Source organism: Coffea arabica, chromosome 5e, assembly GCF_036785885.1.
Source record: "Coffea arabica cultivar ET-39 chromosome 5e, Coffea Arabica ET-39 HiFi, whole genome shotgun sequence".
Taxonomy (NCBI): Eukaryota; Viridiplantae; Streptophyta; class Magnoliopsida; order Gentianales; family Rubiaceae; genus Coffea; species Coffea arabica.
In genome coordinates this window covers 43,700,171-43,725,554 of record NC_092318.1, presented here as the reverse complement: position 1 = coordinate 43,725,554, position 25,384 = coordinate 43,700,171, and the positions used below count along the sequence as shown (strand labels likewise).

At 36.4% G+C, this 25,384-nt stretch overlaps 1 protein-coding gene across 2 annotated transcripts; it reads right to left on the bottom strand.

Moving 5' to 3' along the window:
* Positions 1 to 14,995: 14,995 nt before the first annotated feature.
* LOC113688274 (uncharacterized) lies at positions 14,996 to 25,384 on the bottom strand. 2 transcript variants are annotated; one of them, XM_027206055.2, is made up of 3 exons: positions 25,105 to 25,384; positions 23,623 to 23,707; positions 14,996 to 21,269 (listed from the first exon to the last, which is right to left on the bottom strand). In XM_027206055.2, the coding sequence occupies exon 3, from the start codon at positions 20,040 to 20,042 to the stop codon at positions 19,029 to 19,031; it is 1,014 nt and encodes a 337-aa protein (XP_027061856.1). In that variant the 5' UTR covers positions 20,043 to 21,269; positions 23,623 to 23,707; positions 25,105 to 25,384; the 3' UTR covers positions 14,996 to 19,028. The 2 variants fall into 2 exon arrangements, 1 of the variants encoding a protein (XP_027061856.1); XR_003447951.2 differs by lacking the exon at positions 14,996 to 21,269 and adding an exon at positions 22,746 to 22,990 and having other exon boundaries at positions 25,105 to 25,293.

The following is a 25,384-nucleotide window of genomic DNA, read 5'->3' as shown; positions in this document are numbered from 1 at the left end:
GAACTCCCAGTGATTGAGTTACCACACATTTGGAAAATTAAGATAAATAATTAATTTTGGAGAAAATGAAAGGAATGACAAACCAGTGCTTGTGGCGACAAGCAAGAGAAACAAAGGTGAACATTGTCACATAAACTCAAGGGCTCAGAAAAAGATGTTCAATCTTAATTCTTGCTAAATAGCTCCTTCTGTGTATCAATCTGAACTTATAATGCACCAAGTTTCTTTAAAAAGAACATTCATTTGATGGTTAATCTTTTCATCCTTGCCAAGAAATATTAAGTGAGGTTAGCATAATTGTATGTACAAGTTCCATGTTGTAGAATTGGACTTTTTCTGTAAACGAAAACGAAAAATGGCTCATAGAATTTTACAATTTAATTTAAACGTTTGATCGGTTGTATGAAAAGTGAACTACTGGATTCCAAATTCTGTACTTAGGGATATGATTTTTGATTCAAATTCCAAATTCTGGCTCATATGATTGTAATTTAGTTTGGTGGTAATCTTTCCCTTTCAATTGTCAAATATAACAAGTGATGTCGTGTTCTCCACCCATTTGATGGTTTCAAACAACTAAAGATGGCAAATGATTTCAAGTCCGAATGACCTGTCCATGTCCCAGGGATTTTGTGCAGGATAGACTCTAACAGATTAATTGGGCCTTAAATGGGATTATCTCAAACAACTAATGCGAATATTTGAGTAATAAATGGGTACCCATTGGGACAAAGTTTCCTTCGGTTTTTTTTTTTTATTATTTTTACTTTTTCGGCTCATCCGGACTTAGACCCTTTTTTACGTAATAATGTACATGCACGTCTTCTTCAGTTTCCGATTATGTGCAAAGACAATTTGTAAAAGCGCTCCGTGAATCTATTCATAGGCCGCACTTTGTGAAATTAAAGTTTTCCTTTGAAATTTTACGAACATTGTATGAACTAATGTACTTTTGCCAGTTGAAGAAATCTAGATGAGCTTGCATTGCATAATTATTGGATTTTTTTTAAATAAACTTTTTTTTTTTTGCAACTAAATCTCGTGTCATAAACTGTACTAAACAAGGGCTATGTGCATACTAACCCTTTTTTGGTATTAAACAAAAAAAAGGTTCCATTAAAAGTAAGCTACTCCATTACAAAACGTTGGGTAGTCAGATTTTCTCTTCAATTTTAATTTTCAGATCTGCTTCAAGTTGCTCTATGCATCTTTGTTTAAAACATTCGGGAAACAACTATTCGGGAAAGCTCTGGTAGAAAAGAAGGTTTACTTGTGTATTAGTTTATATCATCTTTTTTTTTCTTAATTTTATCCTCCTAAAAATTTCACTACTTGAACAATAAACAAAAGTCAACAATAACTTGTCAAATTATTGAGTAAAGTGAGGTTCTAAAAATAGCACAAGCTGTAGTTATATTTAATTTGATGAAAGATTCAAAGTTGAAACTTGTTTTATGGAAAAGATGAAAAAGGCTAGCAACTTTTATGAGGGGAAAATCCAATAATAAAGGCGTTTGTTTAAAGTTCTGAATTTTAACATGGTAAGATTACGCCTTTGACGGGACATGTTTTATAAAAATGCTTTTTTTTTTAATAGCTCAATTGGGACTTGGGGGGACAAAAGGATATAAAAGAAAAGATTTGTAAAAGAAGTTGATTGTGAGGACTCCAAAAAAAAAAAATCCCTCTACAAAGTTTGAAATTAGGGAGAAACATTATATGACGCTCTAATACACTTGACATCCTGAAAAGGATTGAATTATTTTCCATCCAAAAAATACAAGACTCCAATAATTTTTTTTTTTTGAAATATAGTTGGAGTTTAATAGACGCCTACTCTTTTTAATAGAAGCCTACTTGTTTATCAATAAAAGCCAATAGAGTATAAGATAAAATAAGGTTGGGTTTGACAAGCTTCTGGGCCTTTCCGCAAGAAACTTAACTACGAAAGTGAAAAATGGTAAGTAGGGACCTCATCGATTCTTGGTCTAGTTTGTGGACTTGTGGGCTATTGCTGAATTTATTTATAGATCCGTTATTTCATGAAAAAAATACTTTGCTCCACGAGACGAGACCCAACCGGGTTCAGCTGGTAAGTCTATCGTGTTTTGAAACTCGAAACTCGTATTTGACTTTGAAGTCTTTCATTTGTGCTTGTACGTCTTAGGTTCACTTGAAAAATATGATCATCAAAAAATAAAAATAAAAAAAGTTTAAAAATTACTTTTGTTGTTTCATTGAATCAATATAGAAAAAGAGCACTACCTAATTAATTGGAAATGATTTCTATGATATGACAAGCATTCTCAACCATATTTCAAGTAGCAGCAGATTTCACTCCAAAGCAGAAGGATCTTGCTAGGAATACCGCAACTTTAATCTGGACTTCTAATTAATCTTATTGTTAATTAATTGATTTATCGGCTGGAGAATCTTTGAAATTGTATACCAGGTTCCCAACCAGTTACCGAGTTTCTTCCCATGACTTCATTGGACAATTAATGATTTCATTGCATTACAGAGAAGGGAACAACCGGAGGGATTTTTGAACCGTTTCTTGATTGAAAGATGAAAAATCAGGCGGACGAATTAACTGAACAAGGCCGGCATTTTAACGAGAAGAATGAAAGCCCCGAAAATCAAGAGAAGTTGGAAAACCATAATTGATGATAAAATTAATAGTACTACTGATATTTGGATGAACATCCAAGTAGGGTTTGAGAAGTTTGATTCTTGTTCCATTAACTTCTGTTGAAACTTAAAGAAAATAGCTACATGAAAATGAGATTCTCATTGTGGATCTGTTCACACGAGGGTGGTTGTGGTAGCGAGTGGCGGGGTAGGGGATGGAGCAGGGCCTACCCCATTTCTAAACCGGGGGAAAAAATTCCTTCCCCCGAACCCGCCTTGCCCCAATCCACACCCCTATTGCCATCCTTATTTCTAGCTCTGTAGCAATAGGGAAAATGTTCTAGGTAAAATGTACATAGCTTGAGTACGTACTTGGAGAGGCTGCCTGGTTATTTACATACCAGTCTCATACTACGGCTGTTTAAGAGGATTCTTGTAATCTAAACTTGCTTCAGATTGCTATTTTATTCAAGAAAATGACAATTTTCCTGAACAACAACAGAGACATTTCTCTACCCAAATTGAGTGTCTTGCCGTTTAGATTTCAACGGTACGTGCTTCAGTTGGTATAAAAGTGTTTGGAATATTGTAGATAACCGTTTTTTATATTCAGCCTTGTAAATATATGAGGTTCTTCATCCGCTTGGGGCCTTGACCGTTCTTTGATGCTTATGTATAGAGGTGGCAATATGGATAAATGGTTCATAATTGGTTTTGACTTAATGGATGGTGGATGAAATTTATCCAATCCATTTAGATCCATTTATTAAATGGATCTAAATGGATGGATCTAAATGGATTAAATAAAAACCAATTATCCATTTATAATCCATTTAAATATTTTGGTTACTTTTTTTTTATTACCATTTCTTATAATATGAAAATACTTTTTTATGTACTTGTAAATTTTAGGTGTTGAAAATGACAAAAATCAATAAATGACAAAAATAATTGGAACTAACCATGAAGATTGTTGTACAAATAGCCATATGGTAATTAATGAGGGATTAATGGGGACTAAATCACATCATAATCTAAGGAGAGAGGTTCAACTGGGCTTACGGAGGACTAAACCACACCCGTATGAATTTTTTGAAAAAAATCACATATTGTGACAATTAATAGGAGGTAATATTTAAACTCTTGATCTCCCACCCATCAAGGCTTAATCCTTAAGTTGGCTCCTTAAGTTGGCTTAAAACCAGAATGCAACACAAGCATTTGGTCATACTGGAAAGGTAAAGGCTGTCTTTCTGTATTTGTCACTGCTGAGCACAGACTTAAGCAGGCAAGGCACTAGTTGCTTTCTTTATTTTCTGTCCAAAATTAAACATTTTCACTGCGGTAAAAGAGTTAAAAGGTCGGAACTAGTATATCATTGAATTAGCAGAAATTGAGACACCACGTTTATGATTTGATGGCGGCTGCTAGTTGCCATCATCATCAACGTGTTCATAAGGCCGGTGGAATAAACGCGGAGGAAGCCAACACTAAAGAACAGAGGAATGAGATAGAGTTGAAAAACATGCAACAGGTTTCTTTTATTTAGTTTTTAAGTAAATGGATATATATGATTTTTGTGGATAATCCATATAAATCCATTTAATTTAATGGTTTTACTTTGGTCATCCATTTAAAACCAACATTATAAATGGATAATCCAAATCCATTTAGTTATGGATTATATGGATGGATAAATGGATTTCAATCCAAATTGCCACCTCTACTTATATATCAGTCTGAGTCCTGTGACGCCCTAGGCACGTATGCCCAAGACGCGACCTGAGTTTCAGCAGCCAAGTCCAATTATTTGATTTTCATTCTCACTAATTCAAAATGGATATTTTAAATTAGATTTGAATGCTCACACACTATTTGTGTATTGTATTAGTTTATAGCACTAACTTATTCGACGTGAGATGGGGTATTACTTTTATCCCTCTTTTTTAGGCTTTGCGTCCTCTGACCCAATCTCATCTCATGCAGATATTACAGAAGATTCGCTCCGATATCATAATGTCACACCAAAATCGAAATCTCAATATCCAAGTCCAATTATTTAGACTCCGTCCTTGTTTGCTCAAAACAAATATTTTAAGTTGGATTTGAATGCTGAAATTCTACCTATGTCATAAGCTTATTCTACACACACACACGCATATGCCAAAAAATTATAAAGAGAGTATATATCTTACCTTACCTATGTAAAAGTGGGGATGAATATATAAACAGTAGTGAACAGTTGCAGTGGTTTGGTTATGTTGTTGCCTCTGTGAATTGCAGGGGTGTTGGGGCCTTTTGGTGTTTCCTGGGTTGGGCTTCTTTAGAGATCAGTGATGCCCATGTGGAGCGGTGGGCTTGTATATATATAAAATCGCTACATAATCTTTTTTCTAATTTTCTTTTTCAATCTAAAGTTACTCATTTCTCACAGTACGAAGATGCCTGCATTTTTTTAATGTCAAATCGTTACATAATCATCTGCTTCACACCTTTTTTTCTTCCGACCTAAATCTTTTGCTTCATATTTGCAACTTGTCCAGAATATATAAGGCAAAAAGATTCGCCCTTACACCTTTAGGATGTCGATTTCAAGTTTTGAAATTAATATAAACAACGTGAGAGTTTTTCCAAACCACAAGTAACGAAATGCTCAAAGGTCTTGTATGTCCCAAAAAAAAATTGATTGGGACGGCTAACAGTGCTTGAAGGTCTTGCACGTCCCAAAAAAAAAAAAAAAATCTATAGCCATGTTTGCAGATCTCGATGACTTGATTCTATTGCCTCCGTTTGTGATTTAGCTTTGCGTTTGGGGTTGGTTTTTCTTGGTTCAAAAGTTGGTTTTAGTGCCGAGCCAGCGTCAAATATCTCAATTTTTATGATTTTTTTTTCAAATTTTATAAATTTAATATTTTCTATTCTATAGAAACTCTTTTACACAAGTAAAATAGGATGCATGCTATGTATGCAAAAGAGAAATTTGTATTTTGAAAAAAAAATTATGTGTCATGCATCCAAACCTACTAATGTAAAATAAAAAAAAAATCCACTAAACATAAAACTAACGTGTCTTTTATCACCGTTAGCTTTATCACCGTTAGCATAAACTTATTTAGGAATACGTGTAACTCGGGTATCGTAACCCTATTTATAGATAATTTTACTATTATCTTTTAGATTCCAATTTCAACCCATCATAGAAATATAAATTACCTTTAAATAAAGAACCACGTCCTATTAGATACATTAAAGTTCAAAGTATAATTGATCAATTTAATTGAATTTAATTTTACTTAACAGTCTAAGTCCAACGTTGGCTTAACGATGCAATAATTAATGCTATATGAAGAATGTTAGATAACCCTGATTTCAAAGGTCCTGTTTCTCCGTACAGTGAGGAAAAAACACACCACAAACATGACACAGCAGCAAAATAACGAATCTAGGTACCTGACGCATGGCGTCCGGGTAGGCAACTTGGTGGTCTTTTGTTCTGTTAGCTAAGCGCGAACTTCGTGGTAAATGGTCCAGCCATCTTCTGTGCACCCTTGGATTGCTTCCAATTCAAAATTTGACAGCTGATCATCATTTACGAACGTTAGGTGCTAGAGTTGAAATGGTGGGTGGTGGTCGTACAAAGAAGTTATAGTGGGGGGGACCTTGTTGCCGACTGATTTTGATGCATGCATGCATTCCTTCACACTGGGTTAATGAATGCAGCAGCACGTACGTTCTTGGTAACGAGTTTCGCGACAAAATCACATGAACAGCTAGGCATCTTCTTTACTGCAGCTTTTTATTATTGATTTCTTGTCCTTCCCCAGTGTACTGGTTGGACCCCTGTGTTAGGTTAGGTAGGTAACTTCTTCAAAGGTAAGTTTTTTTTTTTTTTTTTTGCCGATTTTTTGTCTTCCTTAGTATACTAGTTAGAACCACCATAGTTGCGCCGTGGGTATACCATGTGTTTGTAACATTGTCCATGCGATTATTACATTATCTTGAGAGGAGATACTTGGTTTACTGCTGCTGCTGTGTTAAGCCGGAGTTAGTGAATTTGGACTGCCCCATTCAGTTCACTGAACGGTGAAGGGACAATGCTTAGCTGGCCTTTACCCATTAGTTGTTTTCAATGCTTAGTTGTTTACTGATGAGAAAGATATGAACAAATGCACAACTGCAGAATTACTGTTCGGTCCACCACCAAATGAGCGTATAGCTACAACTGCAGAATTTCTGTACTACTTCGATCAAAATGTGCCACCCACTTACTGCATGCTGGCTCATTGCTCATGAAAGCCTATTCTGAAGTCTTGAATGAAAAAGGGTATACTTTCAGAAACCTCCCCTGAGGTGTGTAGCATTTTCACTTGGTGCCCTTAAATTTTGAAAAATCTCGCTTGATTTCCTTGCTTTAAACTTTTTTGTAAATTTGAAACCCGTTTTAGAATATAATATTAAAAAACTCATTCTGGGAAAGAGAATACAATTTTGTTCCAAATTTATCCTTTTGATGTGATTTTTTAATTATCATAACACATCAATTTTATCTCTTAATTTTTGTAAATTGATCGATGTAGTTCTTTAATAAAAATTCAAAAGTTGATTGTAAGATTGAAAAACTCTTTAATGTTTTAGTGTCATTGGATCGGACAAGAAATACTAATCACTTAAATTTATGAATGATTTATAATACTCTTAGAGATAACTAGCAATAATTTACAACGATAAGAATAACTTTTGCACCAGCTTAAAGTAAGACACAAACAAGTTTATATATCACTTTTATGGTGTTGTATCTTTTACTTTCAAACCATCGACTTGGAAAAAAATTAGAAAACTAAAAAATATGCAAAAGATTTACAGAACTTCTTAAATTAACTCAAAGCAGTTACAGTAAAAAAAATATTATCTTAATAATTTGCAAAAATTTCAAATAAACTTTAAAATATTAACTTTTGGTATTCAAAAAATACAATATATTTTGTCCAATCAGAATAAACATTCATACATTTTGTTTTTGTTTTTATTTGTTAATAATATACTTACTGTTTTGGGAATAAAAAGAAAGACAACAAAAAAAGCAAATTTGGAATGAGAGTATATTTACTTTCCCAAAATGAATTCTTTAATATTACATTTTAAAACGAGTTGTAAATGATATAAAAAGCTTAAAGTAAAGGAGACAAGTGACATTTTTTAAAGTTTGAAGGTGACAAACGAGATTGTCAGCTAAACTTGCAACCTTTATGTAAACAGGACAGCCAATATGATATAAAATCTGATATTAAATTGATCACAAAGGTACAAAATTGATAGGAATTTTAGAACAATACCAAAAAGGCCCCCACTGCTAAAGTTTATGCTAATAAGTTTGCCCCAAATAACTCTCTACATCCACAACGAAAATAACGATGATCTTAATCATGCGCAGGCCTCATATACATACGATTGGAGGTCAGGTTTTTGCCTCTCCTACATTTTAGTAAACTACCCCATCTGGGATTAACCAAAAAGAGAAAAAAAAAAATCATATGTGGGCTGGGTTTTTTTTTTTTTTTTTTGTATCTTTCTTGGTACCAGTTTGTCCAACAGTCCAGTTCAAGTGATAAATAATTTTGATAATAATTAGGTTAGTTTGTCGAGTACAATTTATGTAGTAATCCTTTTTGTTCTTTTCTTTTTTTTTTTTATTCTTAAAAGTTGTCCATGGTCCCGTTACATGTATGTACAATTTGGCAATTTAAAGTAAACGATTTATAAAGGTTAGATGATTAGAGATTGAATTTGTTGTCAAAACATCCTTCCAAAAACAAAAAAAAAAAAAAAAAAAACTAAGCAAGAGAGAAAAGAGATATGCCAAAGCTCTCTTTTCTTGAGCTGGCCCGTGGGATGCATTACTCTCTTCCTATCCGAATCGAAACACCCAACTAGAGATGGAATTTCCTTTATTACATGGCACAAATAAGCTACATAATTTTCGATCAGAATACAATTTCTATTTGGAATAATCAATTTAAGAGAATTTATTAAGCAATTGCACATTTGGATTTACCCACTGAAGAGTATTCGAATCTTTTCTATCAACTGACCAATCAAATCAAATATTATAATCATTTTTCTCTCCTAAAATCAAATTCCTTTTTTAATTTTTCTTTCTTCTATCAATTGACCAATCAAATCAAATATCTCAATTTTCGTGATTTGTTTATTTCAAATTTTAAAAATTTAATCTTTTCTATTCCATAGAAACTCTTTTGCACAAGTAAATTTGGTTGCATGCTACACATACAATATAGAAATCTATATTTTGAATAAAAATTATGTGTCATGTATCCAAACCTACTAAGGTAAAAAAAAAATCCATTGAATATATAAAAAAGGCTAATTCAATTTTACGTTGGTTTGAAAGGCTTTTTAAATATGCTTGAATGCTTATTCAAGACAAGCAAACAGAACAAAATGATAAACCCATTTTATGGTTGTCTTTCTTTCTTTCTTCCTTCCGTTAGAGTATTAAATGTGAAGTACATGCTAGCGAACTGAAATTGTCAAAAAAAAAAAGAAAAAGAAATTGTCAAATCGCTTAATCTTAGAGGAGTAATGTGACTAATGAGCAAGGCTACACATTCACATGTATAGCCATATGCAATTAGTTCTGCCTAATTTTAGGCATTACTTACTTATTAATGCTACATTAAAAATGTTAAATAACCTAATTTCAAAGGTCTTGTTTGCCTGTGTAGCGGGGAAAAAACACACAAGCACACACATGACTGCCGTATCGAACGAAGAAGAAAAACACAAAGACACGGTAGCAAAAGGCTGAAAAACGAGTCTAATTTATCATTACGCTGAAAGAGTGAGTTGCCTTGTGAACAGTGAATGTGGACCGATTATAGCATAATTTCCAGCAACTTGGGGGTCTTTTGATCATCATTTAGGAACGTTAGGTGCTAGAGTTGAAACGGTAGGTGGTGGCCGTCCGAAGCAGTTAGTGGAGCGGCCCTGTTGCCGACTGATTTTGATGCATGCATGCATTCCTTCAGACTGGGTTAATGAATGCAGTAGCACGTACGTTCTTGGTAACGAGTTTCGCGACAAAATCACATGAACAGCAGCTTTTTATTATTGATTTCTTGTCCTTCCCCAGTGTACTGGTTGGACCCGTGTGTTAGGTTAGGCAGGCAACTTCTTCAAAGGTAAGTTTTTTTTTTTTTTTTTTTTGCCGATTTTTTGTCTTCCTTAGTATACTAGTTGGAATCTCGCTTAATTTCCTTGCTTTAAACTTTTTGTAACATTTGATACTCATTTCAGAATATAATATTAAAAAACTCATTTTGGAAAAGAGAATCCAATTTCATTCCAACTTTATCCTTTTCATGTGATTTCTTAATTATCATAACACATCAAATTTATCTCTTAATTTTTGTAAATTGATCGATGTAGTTCTTTAACAAAAGTTGACTGTGAGATTGAAAAACTCTTTAATGTTTTTGTGTCATTGATTCGAACAAGAAATGCTAGTTACTTAAATTTATAAATGATTTACAATATTCTTAAAAATAACTAGTAATAATTTACAACTACGAGAATACCTTTATGCCAGCTTAAAAAAAAACACAAACAAGTTTATATATAAATTTATGATGCTGTATCCTTTTACTTTTCAAACCATTGACTTGGAAAAATATTAGAAAAATAAAAAATATGTAAAAGATTTACAAAACTTCTTAAATTAACTTAAAACACTTCACATTAAAAAAATATTATCATTATAACTTGCAAAAAAATTCAAATAAACTTTAAAATATTAACTTTTGGTATTCAAAAAATACAATATATTTTATCCAATCAAAATAAACATTCATTCATTTTTTTTGTTTTTATTTGTTAATAATATGCTTACTGTTTTGGTAATAAAAAGAAAGACAGCAAAAAAGCAAATTTGGAATGAGAGTATATTTACTCTCCCAAAATGTCTTTTTTAATATTACATTTTAAAAACAATTGTAAATGATATAAAAAATTTAAAGTAAAAGAGATAAGTGAAATTTTTTAAAGTTTGAAAGTGACAAATGAAACTGTTAGAAACCTCAGTGGAGGTTTCTGAAATTATCCCTAAAAAAACCCCTAGTACACATAGAAAAGGACCCCTCTATTAATTTGTCTTTTTTTTTTTTTATTGTCAAAACGGTATTATTCAGTTGACAGCTATCCTATTTGAGTACGGTCGAAAGTAAAAGTAGACAACATATTCCATGGTAAAATACTAAAATCCCAACCTTTATGTAAACCGGACAGCTTGGCAACGACTTTCCCACGAAGTTCGCGTGCACCCAGCGGACTACCCCTAACAAAACAAAAGACCCCCCAAGTTGCTGGGAATTACGCTATAATCGATCCATTGTGCACAATGATTGTTGTGTATAATTTCTTGTTTATTTTGTAATATATTGGATATTAATAGCAAGTTAGTTAGCAACTTGATTACAACAAATTAAAAAAAAAGTATTTTTATATGGAGAAAGGAAGTCCTCTTCGCTTTTTTTTTTTTTTCTTTAAAGGAAATTTTGATTGTTACTTCTTATGAAAAATATAAGTGCTCTGCTAATCCTTCTCCTATATATTTGGAGCAACAGCCAATATGCTATAAAATCTGATATTAAATTGATCACAAATGTACAAAATTAATAGGAATTTTAGAACAATACGAAAAGGCTCCCACTACTAAAATTTATAAGGAGTTTGCCCCAAATCTTACATATATGAAGCACGAATAGCTTGTGAACAGTGCCTGGTGGACCGGTTATGCCGTGATTTGTGTGACCTTGAGGGGCGTTTTGGTCTTTTGCTGATGGGTGGCAGCGGCTCTGCTGGTATTTTGCTTTTGTCCGCGTGGCTCTCTTGCATTGTAACTTGGGCCATTTGCCCAAGCGGGCCATTTTAAGTCAGTACTTCAATTTGCTGTTGCTGTGTGGGACCCCTGTCGCAATTCTCAACAACCTTCTTGTTAGTTCCAATTGGCAATTGGTACCAGACCTATTTGCTCCGCCGGTTGAGATCCGATCACAATCAAATCCAGTAGTAGCATATTTAAAGTTGCATTTTTCTAAATTCTCCAATCCGTTGGGACCAATGCACATCAAGTTGCTCGTTGCTTTTTTCTAAGCCCAAAGGACTTTTGATAGCTTTGACAAACCCTAATTCCGTGAGAATTCCAAAAGCCGGCAACTCTTGAGGACGCACAGAAAACTTATCTACACTATCCCAAACCTCCTAAACCCCGATGTGGGATATCAACCTCCACAAGGGAGCCTGCCCGACAGTGGGCTAAACCTAAAGAGGCCCGTTACCCCCCCGGTGAATGAGGCTGATGTCTTTTTTCTAAACCCAAAGGACTTTTGATAGCTTTGACAAACCCTAATCCCGTGAGAACCTCAAAAGCCGGTAACTCTTGAGGGCGCACAGGGAACTTATCTAAACTACCCCAAACCCCCTAAACCCCGATGTGGGATATCAACCTCCACAAGGGATGCTTACGGCAGTTTGCAGTGAGAGAGGCAATATGGGTCGATGAAATTCCTGTCTTGGTCTTGGATTTTCTAGATTGAACTAATGGGAATTAGAATTATTATATATATATATTTATTTATGCATGTTTTTCTTTATGAAGAAAAAGTATTTTAATTTTTACAAACGTGTTGGGATAAATTTCAAATACTATTTTGTTTATATCATAAATATATTTTTCAATCTCTCTTTTTCTATTTTGAATTATCTTTTTATTATACATACATTTATATCACAAAAAGTGCTCCAAAAATTATTTTAAATAATACCCTATCCAAATTCATTCTTTTGGTTTTTACATCTCAAGGATGATGTCTTATAGTTTGTCATGTGGAATAACATTTGGAAATTCAGTTTTTTTTAAATATTTTTTTTTTAGTGTAAGTATGTGACAGGTGTCGAATCTGTACAATAATAAATACCTACTCGAGAAAAATACAGATTTTGTATATAGCGGTTAGTAAGGTCGAATCCACAGGGACTGGGGATAATTCTTTTCTTCTAGAGTCCAAAGTATGGGGGGTTTTGGATTAAATACTAGCTAAATAAATTAACTGCAGGAAATAATTGATTAAGAGAAATAATTAAGAGAAAACTCTAGCCAAGGGTACACTTCATAAATGGTTCATGCACTGATCATCGACTCACAGATAATTCCACATTTATTAATAGACCAGTTATAGTCGTCATGCACGCGATAAACAACCTTGAGAAAGATATAAGTAGTGAGAAAATGTGGATGAAAGAGTGAGGAAGTGATATGATAAGAATGAGGGTGCATGAACCTAGAGGAATGCATCAAGTCGGGTACGGGAATGACTCCTAATCTCATGACTTTAATTTTCCCTTTGATTAGAAGAAAGAACTAGCGTGCTAAGGCTATTTTGTAGCCACACTCGCTCGTTTCCCTTACCGAAAGGGGACCCTCAAGCAAATGTACCCTATAACTAGCATGAAGATGCAAAAGCCTGAAATGAAGGGGAAAGGATTAGAGGATCATGCCAAATGCTAGAACAAACTAAGAAAAATGTATGAAATGTAGTGAAACATGCAAGTATGAACTAGCGAGGGAAATCCCTAAGGGTCTAGCGTTGGACTAGCCCATATCTATGCATTCCTACTAGCGTTGGACTAGTGAAAAATGGGACAATAAGCCACAACTAGCGTTGGACTAGTGTGGTGACGTGCATTCATCCATTACATTCATCTATGACTATAAAAAGCAAGTAGACATGCCAATCACATATAAACACATAGCACATAACACTTAGCATGCTCGACTAGATGCAAGAGCCTAATAAAGCAAATTAACACGTAGCAACAAAGGCAAGCAATCAAGCTAATGAACCTATTACATTCGCTAACTAAAACAAAAGGGGAATGGGAAAAATGGACAAAAATGCTCTCCAAGCCCTATCTATTACAAGCCAAGAGGTGTACACATACCCCATAAATAAATAAAAGAATGACTTGATAAAAGCAAAAGTAAATGAAATAAATGAAATGAATTAAGAAAAAGCAAGGAAAGCAAAGTAGACATGCAATTCTCACTTAGCACGTTGGATCACATAGGGGAGAGACAAAAAGATAAAAGAAGTTATACCTCCCTTGAGTTGATGCCCAAATGAAAGAAAAATGGCTTCAAAACAATAAAAAGGTTAAGGTACCACTTTAATTGAGAAAAATTAAAAGAAATGCGCAAAAACAAAGCTCACTTGATCGTAAAGCCCCTAAAGTCATGACTTAAGTGCAAATGAAGCAAAGCATAGTAATTAATTGAAACAAACAAACAACGAAGTTGCAAAATTAAAACTACCAAGGCCCAAATTGAGGAAATTATTCAATTGATTGGGTCCTAGTAGCATGAGTTAGAAGCCAAGGGGTCAAAGTGCAATTTTGAGAATTTTTTCATGCAAGTTTCATGCAGCCACCGAAGACACTCTCTGCAACAAGCATTACTAATGAAAGCTTTCTGCAATCAAACAAATTTTCGGCAGGCAGTTTCGCACAGCACCTTTTGGACTAATCCCAACCAAACATGGCTAACGTTTCAGTGCAAATGCAGCTCACAGATACATTTCATGCAAGCAACGACAGCGAAACCAGCTTCTACAATTTTTCTGCTGCAATACAATGGGTTTCTTGAATGCAGTCCTAAAACAGTTAACACCTCATCTAATCAATCAAAACTCACCGACATGGAACTAACGACTACCACAGAAATCAACAAGTCACCAACTTAAAGTGAGGTAATGTAAATTCCAGCAATCTCTCATGCAAAGGTCATAATGAAAGTTTCTGTAACCGAAAACATGCGTCTGCAACTTTTCTATTCCCCAACCGTGGCTTTCCTCCAATTTATCATGCAGACAGATCCAATGAACATCCAGATTTTTAAACAAAATAAGCAAACACAACAAGTCTTAATCATTCACTCAACTGAGCATTACATTTTTTTTGTCGCGAGATCAAAGCTGGAAATCTGAGTTGCTCCACAACAAAAGAAATGAAAGAAAAGTGCAGCAAGGGACGCAAGCCTTTATATGCATCAGGAAAACATTACAACCACCAACAGCTCCATGATGCAATTGAATGGAAAAATGCAGCAGAGGCACAAAAAGAGAAACTCCCGGCAAACATGCACACTCAATCAAGGCTCACGGTTTTATCCATCCAATAACCCAATAGATATCTGAACCCTATTTAGCAAATTAGCCTATATGAATAATTAATTATTGCGCACTAATCAATCATACATAAGGACTATAATAATTAAAAACAGGAAACATATAAATACCAATAAATGAGGAAGCGATTAAAATAATTTCGATCTCACAGTAATTGTTGAACCAAGTCTTCAGTTGTCCCCTTGACTAGAATTAAGAGGTTAGTCCTCCATTAATGGAGAACAACCATGCGAAAGAGCTAAGAAAAGAAAACTAAAACTATGCTAAAAGCCTAAACTAAAACTATTGATCGATAAGAGTTCTCTGCACGTTTGTCTCCTTTTTAAAGCCAACAATGACTAAAGCTTCTTATCCCTGTGGTCCCCGCTGGAATTGAGAATCAAACCAAAAGTGGGGCTCTACCGAATTCCTTGCTTTTAGTTTCCTATTGCCCGTAGAACTCCAATCTCCTAATCAGCAAAGAAAATACAATCTCTTTGTAGCACCATGTGGGCCCGGTTGTTTGAAATCCCAATTATCTCCAAAAAGTTCCTCATTTTTGTAGTTTTCTGTTTCACTTCCTGAAATTGAGTCCAATACCAAATATAAGTAAATATTAATAATTAAAACAATATTTGGCAAGGATAAAGGGGAAAATTAACAATAAAATAACCAACAATTAACACCCTATCAATTCCCCCCACACCTAAATCATGCTTGCCCTCAAGTATAAGAATAGCAATTGAACACCAAAATTTGACAATGGCTATTGCTCTAACTATCATATTGCCAAGATATCCAGAAAAATATATATCAAGCATCACAGTTAAGATCCAAGAAAAACTACTCCGGTTAGCTTCTCAACCACCAACTCCTCCAATTTAAAACAAACTAATCTAAGAAAAAGGAATGGTTGCTCACATTTATCAGCAAATGGTCCAACTATTAACCAAAATCTCGACATTAAGATCACAAACCGGCAAGCTGACTTATTCACATACTAACACAATCTTTATTTTATTTTTTCTTTATTTTGTTTTTTTTTCTTTTCTTTTTTTGTTTCTTGTTTTTTTTTTTTGAGTAACAAAAGACTTAGTCTATAGCCCTTAGAGCCTTTTGACGCGAACTCCAACATTTGCCAGATGGAGGAGCCCGGTTACTCAGCTCCAATTGCTACGGGACCACGCACTCATAGTAACAACTACCTTTTGACGCGAGAATCGACACTTTAGGTGAAGATCCCCGGTTACTCAGTAGTAACCACTAGCGGAGTACAATCAACTCTTATTTACAACCATATAGCACAATAACAGAAATAACAGCAGCCAGTCTCAAATTTCCAAATATGGAGAACTAAAATTAATAATTGGACCAATTCACATGAAAAATGCTAACAATCATTCCCTATGCCTAGAAAAGTTAACCAAAAATTGGAAAAGTTAAGCAATTACCGATATTCACCAAAGAGATACCCCTGAACTCAACCACATTAACTTAATACCTTTTCATTACTAAAACTTGGCAATATCAGAATTAGAGACAACAATCCAACATTAAATTTGGTGTTCAACGATCCCCCCCACAACGATCCCCCCACACCTAATTCACACATTACCCTCAATGTGATAATGTAAGAGCAGAAGGAAGGAGAGGGGCAACGGTACTTCCCTGAAGTCATCAAAATAGGGGCGGTTCAGGTGAAAATTGTGGATCAACTCACAACTGGAGCTGGTGCCATTCGTGGCTTCACCATGGACTCTCGATATCACTCTAAGCAATAAGAGACTACAATTGCCAACAAATAATGGATGCCAGAAATTCAAAGCAATAACAATTTTAAAGCCAACCCAATGAGCAAAGTGCACAATTCAATCACCCAGAGGACATACAAATACCCCAACACTTATAGCACTGGCAATCAATAAGCACCTGTGGTCCCAAACTAGTCAAATGCAGAATCAATGGACCCCAAAATCGCAACAAAGTGGTCCAAACAAGTGAATTAGAAGCAACCAACTTCAACAAGGAAATGCAAACGGCACATGCATATCCCAATTCAACAAATAAATGCAGGAAAGTAGCCACAATACTAGAGCACAACTCCCAATAATGCAACAGAACAGCAACTCGAACAAACTAGGAACTGTGCTAGTGTCCTAGTAAATCAACAATTTTCAGCAATTAGACACAATCGGACCCAATATCGGAACAACTGTCTCCAATTGGACAGTCAATTACCCACTTCAACCTGCTAAAATTAGCAATTGACCACTGGTTAGAAGTCTAGAAACAGTTCAGACACCAAAACTCAAGAATCAAATAGGTAGTCCGGCACAGAGGATTAAGAAATGGAAAGCAACACTACAACCAGTACCACTGGTGCACAGACAGGAAAGAATTAAATTCAACGGCAGCAACTCAACCACAAGAGCTTAAACTTTAAAATAAGCAAGTATCTTCAAATAGCAGCAATACCGATAGGCAAAAGGCCTCAACCAGTACCACTGGTGAGTCACAGGCAAAAAGTAATCAAACGGCCAACAATTCACTAAAACGCAGAAAATATCCCAACTATGGCAGCAATTAAACTCAATTCAGCCCAAAGTGAACCCCAGAAAATGCCCAAAATATCACTCTCTTATATCCAACAAGAAATCCAACCTATGAAAAATAGCAAATGACCCCAGAAATTGGCAATTTCAGCAACCACAGGTCAAAATGCGAACAACAATAGAAGTACAAGGTTATTAGCTCGCAATCAGACAGGCGACCACATAAAATCAATGAATGTAAACAAAAAACTCCAACCAGTACCACTGGTATACACACAGGGAAGGTCAGGCGACCAACAATTTAACAAAAATCAGAAAATATCCCCACATATGGTAGCAATTAGACGTAATTGCACCCTTACAATGAAACCCAGAAAATACCCAAATTACTTATTGGCTTCAGCCACCACAAAACCCACGAAAAAAAAAATGTGCAAAATCTTAGGAATTGATGAACCAGAAAAACACTAATCGAAGAGGAAATTACAATACCTCCACCTGTCAATTTGGACAGGTGGGAATGGCTCGAGTGGCGGAGCAGCAACAGTGAAGAGGTTGGGGTAGAGTGGCGCGAGCTGGTGGGGGGTGGCGCGCTAGCTGCAGTCGCGTGACTGTTCAGGAGTGAAGCAGGAAGAGCTCGCGTGTGGTGGTGGAGAGAGGAGATCTGGCAGCGGCGTGAGCTGGTGGTGGAGGCGCGCGAGCTGGTCTGGTTGTGGGCGAAGCTGGAGCGCCTGGTGAAGTGCGAGGTTGACCGCTGGTGAGGGAGAGGCGGCGGCGGACTGGTCAGCGAAGGGGGAGATGGGCGGCGCTCTGTCGGGCTCGTGGCAGCTCCTGGCCGCGAAGTGAAGCTGCCCGTGGTGGAGGTAGAAGCTGCGAGGAGCTGGTGGCGTGCTCAAGTGGAGGGCTGAAGGGCTGGTGGCGATGGTGGCTTGGAGGCACGGCGGACAGCAGCTACGGCGAGGAGCAAGGGCCGCGTGTAGCTGAGCACACCTGCGACGTTCGGTGGTGGACGGCAGCGAGGAGAGAGAGATCGAAATGGGGAGAGGCGCGGCTGAGGAGGGGCGGCGATGGAGCTGCTGGAGGGCGTCAATGGCGGCGGACGTGCGGACGGCGGCCGAGGAAAACACAAGAAGAAGGAGGAGAAAAAGAAAAAAAAAAGAAGAAGAAAGAAGAAAGAAAAAGAAAAGAAAGAAGAAGAAGAAAAGAGTAGGGCTTCGTGCCCTTTGAAAATTTTTTCTGCTTTTTTTTTTCACGAGAAACGAGGAACTCCTGTCTTAGGCGTGGGCACGCCCAACTGCTATAGAGTCCGCAGATCCTGAACGAGAATTTCTTTCCCTCAGGCGTGACCACTTGGCGCGGGCACGCTTAACTGCTATAGAGTCCGCAGATCCTGAACGAAAATTTCTTTCCCTCAGGAGTGACCACCTGGCGTGGGCACACTTAACTGCTATAGAGTCCGCAGATCCTGTCACCAAACATCAAACTATTAATTGACACTAACACTTAACTCAAATTTCCAAAATGTATGAAAACTAAAATAAATAGTCTTGGGTTGCCTCCCAAGTAGCGCCTTTCTTTAATGTCTTTGGCTAGACATTGTCATGTTTGTTCAGGGAGGATAAAATCTTGAGGCTCGTTTCAGTGTTTCATCCTCTATATAGTCCTGATAGCCCTCGTAAATAGAGTAATCTTTCAACACACGAGCTACGATCTTCTGTAAACTAGTAAATGGCGTCAAATACTCAAGCAGTGATCTCCATTCCTCATCCACTCCTCCATCAAGAGCATTCAATGGTTCAAGATATTTGACCATAGCTACTCTTAACTCATTTCTGCAATGAGACTCAAAAACTTCCGGTATAACAAAATCAATCTCATTAACAGAAATCATGGAGTAAGAGTTAAGAAAATGCGGGTTAGGGAATGGAGGTGGTGTCACCACATTTGATGATTCTTCACTGGATTCTTTCACTTGAATGGGTTGCAGTTGGGGTTCCATTTCTTCCTTTTCGGCTTCTTTTTCAACTGCATCTGTACATCTCTCTTCTTGAAAATCTTGCAGCTCCTCATCACTAGTCAGGCAAATTTCACTCTCATTCTCTTCCAGATCAACAATGATTTTCGAGGACAATTCTTCAATTTGATCTGCCAGATTACTCATTGCCTCCCTCATCATTCCATCTCTCATTTGTGTCTCCTGTTGAAATTGGTATGTATTAGTAGCTATTGATTCAACTATTTCTTCAAGAGACATACCTGACATAGATGATGATTCTTGAGACTCATACTGCTGAAAATTCATTGGTCCTGTTGTACAATTATAATTGGAATTATCCCACCATCCTTGATCATACCCGTTTGAATAAGAGTCATACCACGTTTGAGACCAGGGTGAAAAATCTCCATAATTATTGAATGAGACACTCAGATTATCTTGATATTCGGGGCACATACTGGTTGAATGATCCCTGGCATAACAAATTTTACAGGTTGCAGCAGCCATTCTTTCTCTAATAGAGTTTACTGCCTCTGAATATGCAAACTTAGCAAAAAAGCTAGTCTCATCGCCTTCCCCGGAAACAAAATCTAGTACATCACCAAAATACGGAGTGTTAGAAGCCATAAACTATATAGAAAAAAAAATAAGAGAAAAATAAATAAAAAAAATAAAAACAAGATGAACTCAAAAAGAAACAAATTAATCTGGCACCAGTCCCCGGCAACGGCGCCAAAAATTGACAGGTGCCGAACCTGTACAATAATAAATATCTAATCGAGAAAAATACAGATTTTGTATATAGCGGTTAGTAGGGTCGAATCCACAGGGATTGGGGATAATTCGTTTCTTCTAGAGTCCAAAGTATGGGGGGTTTTGGATTAAATACTAACTAAATAAATTAACTGCAGGAAATAATTGATTAAGAGAAATAATTAAGAGAAAACTCTAGCCAAGGGTACACTTCAGAAATGATTCATGCACTGATCATCGACTCACAGATAATTCCACATTTATTAATAGACCAGTTATAGTCGCCATGCACGCGATAAACAACCAACCTTTCCTTAATTTCTCGATAGTTAAGGTACGACCGTTAACTATTTCTCTAACCCAAAAACAACCCTAGGTACGACCGTAGGATTTAATTTCTAGATTGCATTAATAATTAGAAAGACCCAATCCTAACTAACAAACACGCTACGAGGGTTTGTTTAAGCTAGATCGTATGCTCCCCTGACATAAACCCAATTACGCCAGTTGCTACTAAGATAGAGATAACGAACAATTACGGATTCAATTACCTCTATTTAGCAAATTAGCCTATATGAATAATTAATTATTGCGCACTAATCAATCATACATAAGGACTATAATAATTAAAAACAGGAAACACATAAATACCAATAAATGAGGAAGCGATTAAAATAATTTCGATCTCACAGTAATTGTTGAATCAAGTCTTCAGTTGTCCCCTTGACTAGAATTAAGAGGTTAGTCCTCCATTAATGGAGAACAACCATGCGAAAGAGCTAAGAAAAGAAAACTAAAACTATGCTAAAAGCCTAAACTAAAACTATTGATCGATAAGAGTTCTCTGCACGTTTGTCTCCTTTTTAAAGCCAACAATGACTAAAGCTTCTTATCCCTGTGGTCCCCGCTGGAATTGAGAATCAAACCAAAAGTGGGGCTCTACCGAATTCCTTGCTTTTAGTTTCCTATTGCCCGTAGAACTCCAATCTCCTAATCAGCAAAGGAAATGCAATCTCTTTGTAGCACCATGTGGGCCCGGTTGTTTGAAATCCCAATTATCTCCAAAAAGTCCCTCATTTTTGTAGTTTTCTGTTTCACTTCCTGAAATTGAGTCCAATACCAAATATAAGTAAATATTAATAATTAAAACAATATTTGGCAAGGATAAAGGGGAAAATTAACAATAAAATAACCAACAATTAACACCCTATCAGTATGGTTTCAAATTCAAGATTTTTCACTTATATCTCCTCCCTCGAAGCATCCAACCATCCATTTACGCTTTTTTAAACTTTCTTTTCTTTTTTTTACATACATCATAACTCATAAGCACACGTGGACCGTGTTTGGATTTGGATAGTATTATTTTTTAAAAATATTATTATACAAAATATATTTCTCAATCATATTTTTATTACATATACATCATATAAAAAAAATGTTACTCCGTAATTTTCACTTCTGTCCGTTTGGGCAAATGGCCTGGTTACTCCGCAATTTTCATGAACTCTGGCGGTGTTTGTCGGTTGCATGATTTTTGAGCGGCTTGGGGAAACGTGGGTGCAAACAACCTCATTGAATCGGTGGACGTTCTTTGCTTTTCCTTCTCTCTCTCTTCCTTGCTCTCAATTTCAATCCTTGCTCTCTTCTAATTACCACTCTCTCTCCTGCTCTTCCAGTTAACGGACCAAATTCTCCCCTGCACTTGCTTACGCCTTGTGGCAAAGATCAGGAATCAAGATTAATCTCTCTCTTCTCCTAGCCACCATCCCTCCTTCCTCTAGGCTTCAGCCCACCAACCCTTGCCTAGGGATGGCAACGGGGCGGGGGACCCCTCCCCCGCCCCCCGTCCCGTTGCCTATTAATTCCCCCCACCCCCGCCCCATCCCCCGCCCTGCCCCGCTTCCCCCGCGGGGGCATCCGCGAGATTAATAAAATTTTATTATATTTAAATTTTAATAAATAATTAAGTACTAAAATATCAACACATCAACAAATTATTATTCATTGTAATTTTACAATTGAAATTCATAAAAACAATCAAACAGAAGTTATTTGAATACAATCCAATATGATGAAATAAATATAACTAAAATAGTCAAGTTTTCACTTTTAGTACAAATACAATCACTAATTCATTATTGTGTTTGTGCTTTTTTTTGAGAAAAAAATGTTATTCTATTAAGTGTAATTAGAAATTTAGTATAAATGTATTAGTAAATTTAGTATAACTAATTAATAAATTCTATTAGTAGACATGTATAATTATTCATATAATTGATAATATCAATTATATTACATAAACTAATATACATTATATAATACATCTAACTAATAATATTATTATCATAAGTTTATAACTAATTAACTTACATATTATATATAATTATATATATATTTTTTGGCAGGTGGCGTGTAACGATCCCACCGCACCCAGAGGCGTACCAAAGGGTTTGGCGGACCGCCTGCCTAGCTCGCGCCAGGACTCACTCACTCACATTAATTTCAGAGATAACATTACTATTGGACAACTGAACATTTACTCTAACATAAATTTGTCCAATAAAAGAATCATAATACCAAAAGATACTATTCACATTTATACATCTCCAAAAGTACCATTTACAATATGTACATCTTCAAAAGGGATATTCCAGTCCACTACATCACACAAAAGCGAAGACTAAAACCACAAAGTGGATCTTACACAGAGTCCTAACTCTAACTGTGAGAAAAACATCCTAGAAAGTCCAACTAGTATAATTTCAAACGTAAATTCTAGGGTTATAACTCTCGTGAAGTGTGATCCCCGCGTACGACCCCTGTTAAGGAAATAACAAAGAAAAACGGGTAAGCTTAAAGCTTAGTAAGCAAGCAGGGGCAAAACGGTAAATTTTGCATCAAGTCAGATATTCATGCCACAATTACATCAAAATCAAAGCAAAAGTAACAAAACAATTCAAGGATACGGATTGGCTCCAAAGCCAAGTCATTCGCCATGCGTGATCACCTGTCGACCCTCCGTCGACCACAAGGAATGGTCCGTAGAACTCCGCTTTCTTCCTCCGACCACCTTACGCCCACTCTGGCCAGTATCCATACACACACAAATGGCTCGAGCTTCGAATCGTATTCGAATTGCATTCACAAAATTGGTGATCTTAAGGATAGTTTGGACTAACTTCGACCAAGCCCTAACTGGCTCGAATAGTCCGTCTAGCCTTTAGATCGGGCCCACTCATAGTTCCACATCACACACACACAAAAGGTCATCCCAAGCCACATGCTTCAGGGATTCAGTCCCAACACAGTTCATATACCATAATTCATATCTATTGCAATACAAATTAGGGTTTAGGTCGAGTGAGATAAAGTACACGCTCGCCTAAGCACCCTTATATCACACACAGTTCACATTGGTGACATTTAACACATAAACGTCCCAGTTACTTACATAGAATACAAAGGTTGACAAAAACGGCACTTGGTCAAACTCAACCGTCAGTGGGTCCCACCGTCTCCGAGCATTTCGTTACCGTCTGTGACAGAAGGTTGAGTCATAACATTGCTCAAACAGGTATCCAAATGCATACGAATAAGGAAAACAGCAAAGGCGACTCATACGCGCGCGGAAATGGAAAACGGAAACGGAAATGGAAACAGAAACGGAAACTTGTCCGTTTTGGCGTCAAGAACTGTTTTGAACACAATGTAGGTTACGATTGTCGGATCGAGGCGTATGAGATACCGTCGCGAAGCTAAGGAGAAAATCTATAACTTTCATGAAGACACTTCAATCCAGTTCTGAACGGAATCAGGTCATAAGTATGAAACAACGTGCCAGGAGTTCGCACGTTTAGATGACAGACAGGGTCTAGTGGAAGAATCATCACTTACAACTCACAGACCCAATTCAAGAAATTCCAAAGTCATTGGAAAGCTAAGACATAAGGCTAAAACTTTTATGTTTTGGCCAAGACTTGGATCAACTCAGAACCAAACGAAAAGTGGGTGTCAAAGTACCTGTCAGAACTGCCCAATGTTCCAGGCAGTTCTGACACACGATCTTATTTTGGCTTTAACTGGAGCTACGAAGCTCAGATTTGGATTCACTTTATACCGTTTTGAATCTGAAACAGAGCTCTACAGTTCTTATGAAGACACCACCACCCAGTTTCATCATTATCCATGCGAACTGAGCATGGTCAGAAGCTAATCTACAAAACGTGGTCAAACCTGAATTTGTAAGCTAAGTGAGGGTTTCGGCTATAACTCAGCCTACACACCTCCGTTTGACCTGAAATTTTGTAGGCACAACAAGCACTTAAGAAGCTACAATTTCTCTGAAGGGCTCAGGTTCAAATTCTGATCAGAGTTGGGTCAAAATTCGTTGCAAACAGGCTGCTCAAATGGTCCAGCAAAACAGGTTCCGAAAAAAAAACAGCAAACTTTGCCGATTTACTGGTATTTATAGGGAATGAATTTGGAACTGATTTTTATACCAGAGATAGTTCTGTGAAGCTAGTTTCTAACGCTACAAATGGCATCCCAATCCGAGTTTTTTAGCCCAAGATATAGTTGCTTTACCAAAACTGATTTCAGGCCACTGTTTCATCCGAAGAAACTGTTTGTGGCATATGGTTCCATTTTTTTTTTTTGATTCCCAAATTAGTCTTGGTTGCTCAAGAGCTTATCAATCAAACAAGTACACCTAGTATCCAGCATGCATAGCAAACATATATAGCCAAAATTTAGGCAAGAATCATCATAAAATTGGCATAGAAATTGAACTACAAAGCTGGAAAATCACGAACTGCTCATATGCATGTTTATAATAGGATTTCTTTTTTTGTTTTTCAGCAGGGATACTTGATTTTCTAGATATATAAGATGCGTAAATGAATTATAAATGAAATAGGTGTATAGCTCATGGTACCTTTTAATAAAAGGGCAGTAAAGTGCAAGAAAATTCCACCAGATGTGCAGCAAAAATCCAGCTTAATCGGCTCTCAACAGAATTGGTTTTGGCTAGCTTTGTGTGCAATTTTTGTAGTAAATGAGCTGATAGTTTCTTGCTAGATTCGGTGAAGATAAGAAGATTACCAAAGTATTTACTAAGCCTGGATGTCTGGTATTTATAGCAGCCTAAGCTAGCAGGACAAGGATTGGAGTTTTGCCAACTCAATGGCTTGGAAAATTGACAAGTGTTCCTACCT

Coding starts and splice junctions, on each gene's coding strand:
- LOC113688274 (XM_027206055.2), bottom strand. CDS start 20,042: ATGGCTTCTAACACTCCGTATTTTGGTGATGTACTAGATTTTGTTTCC.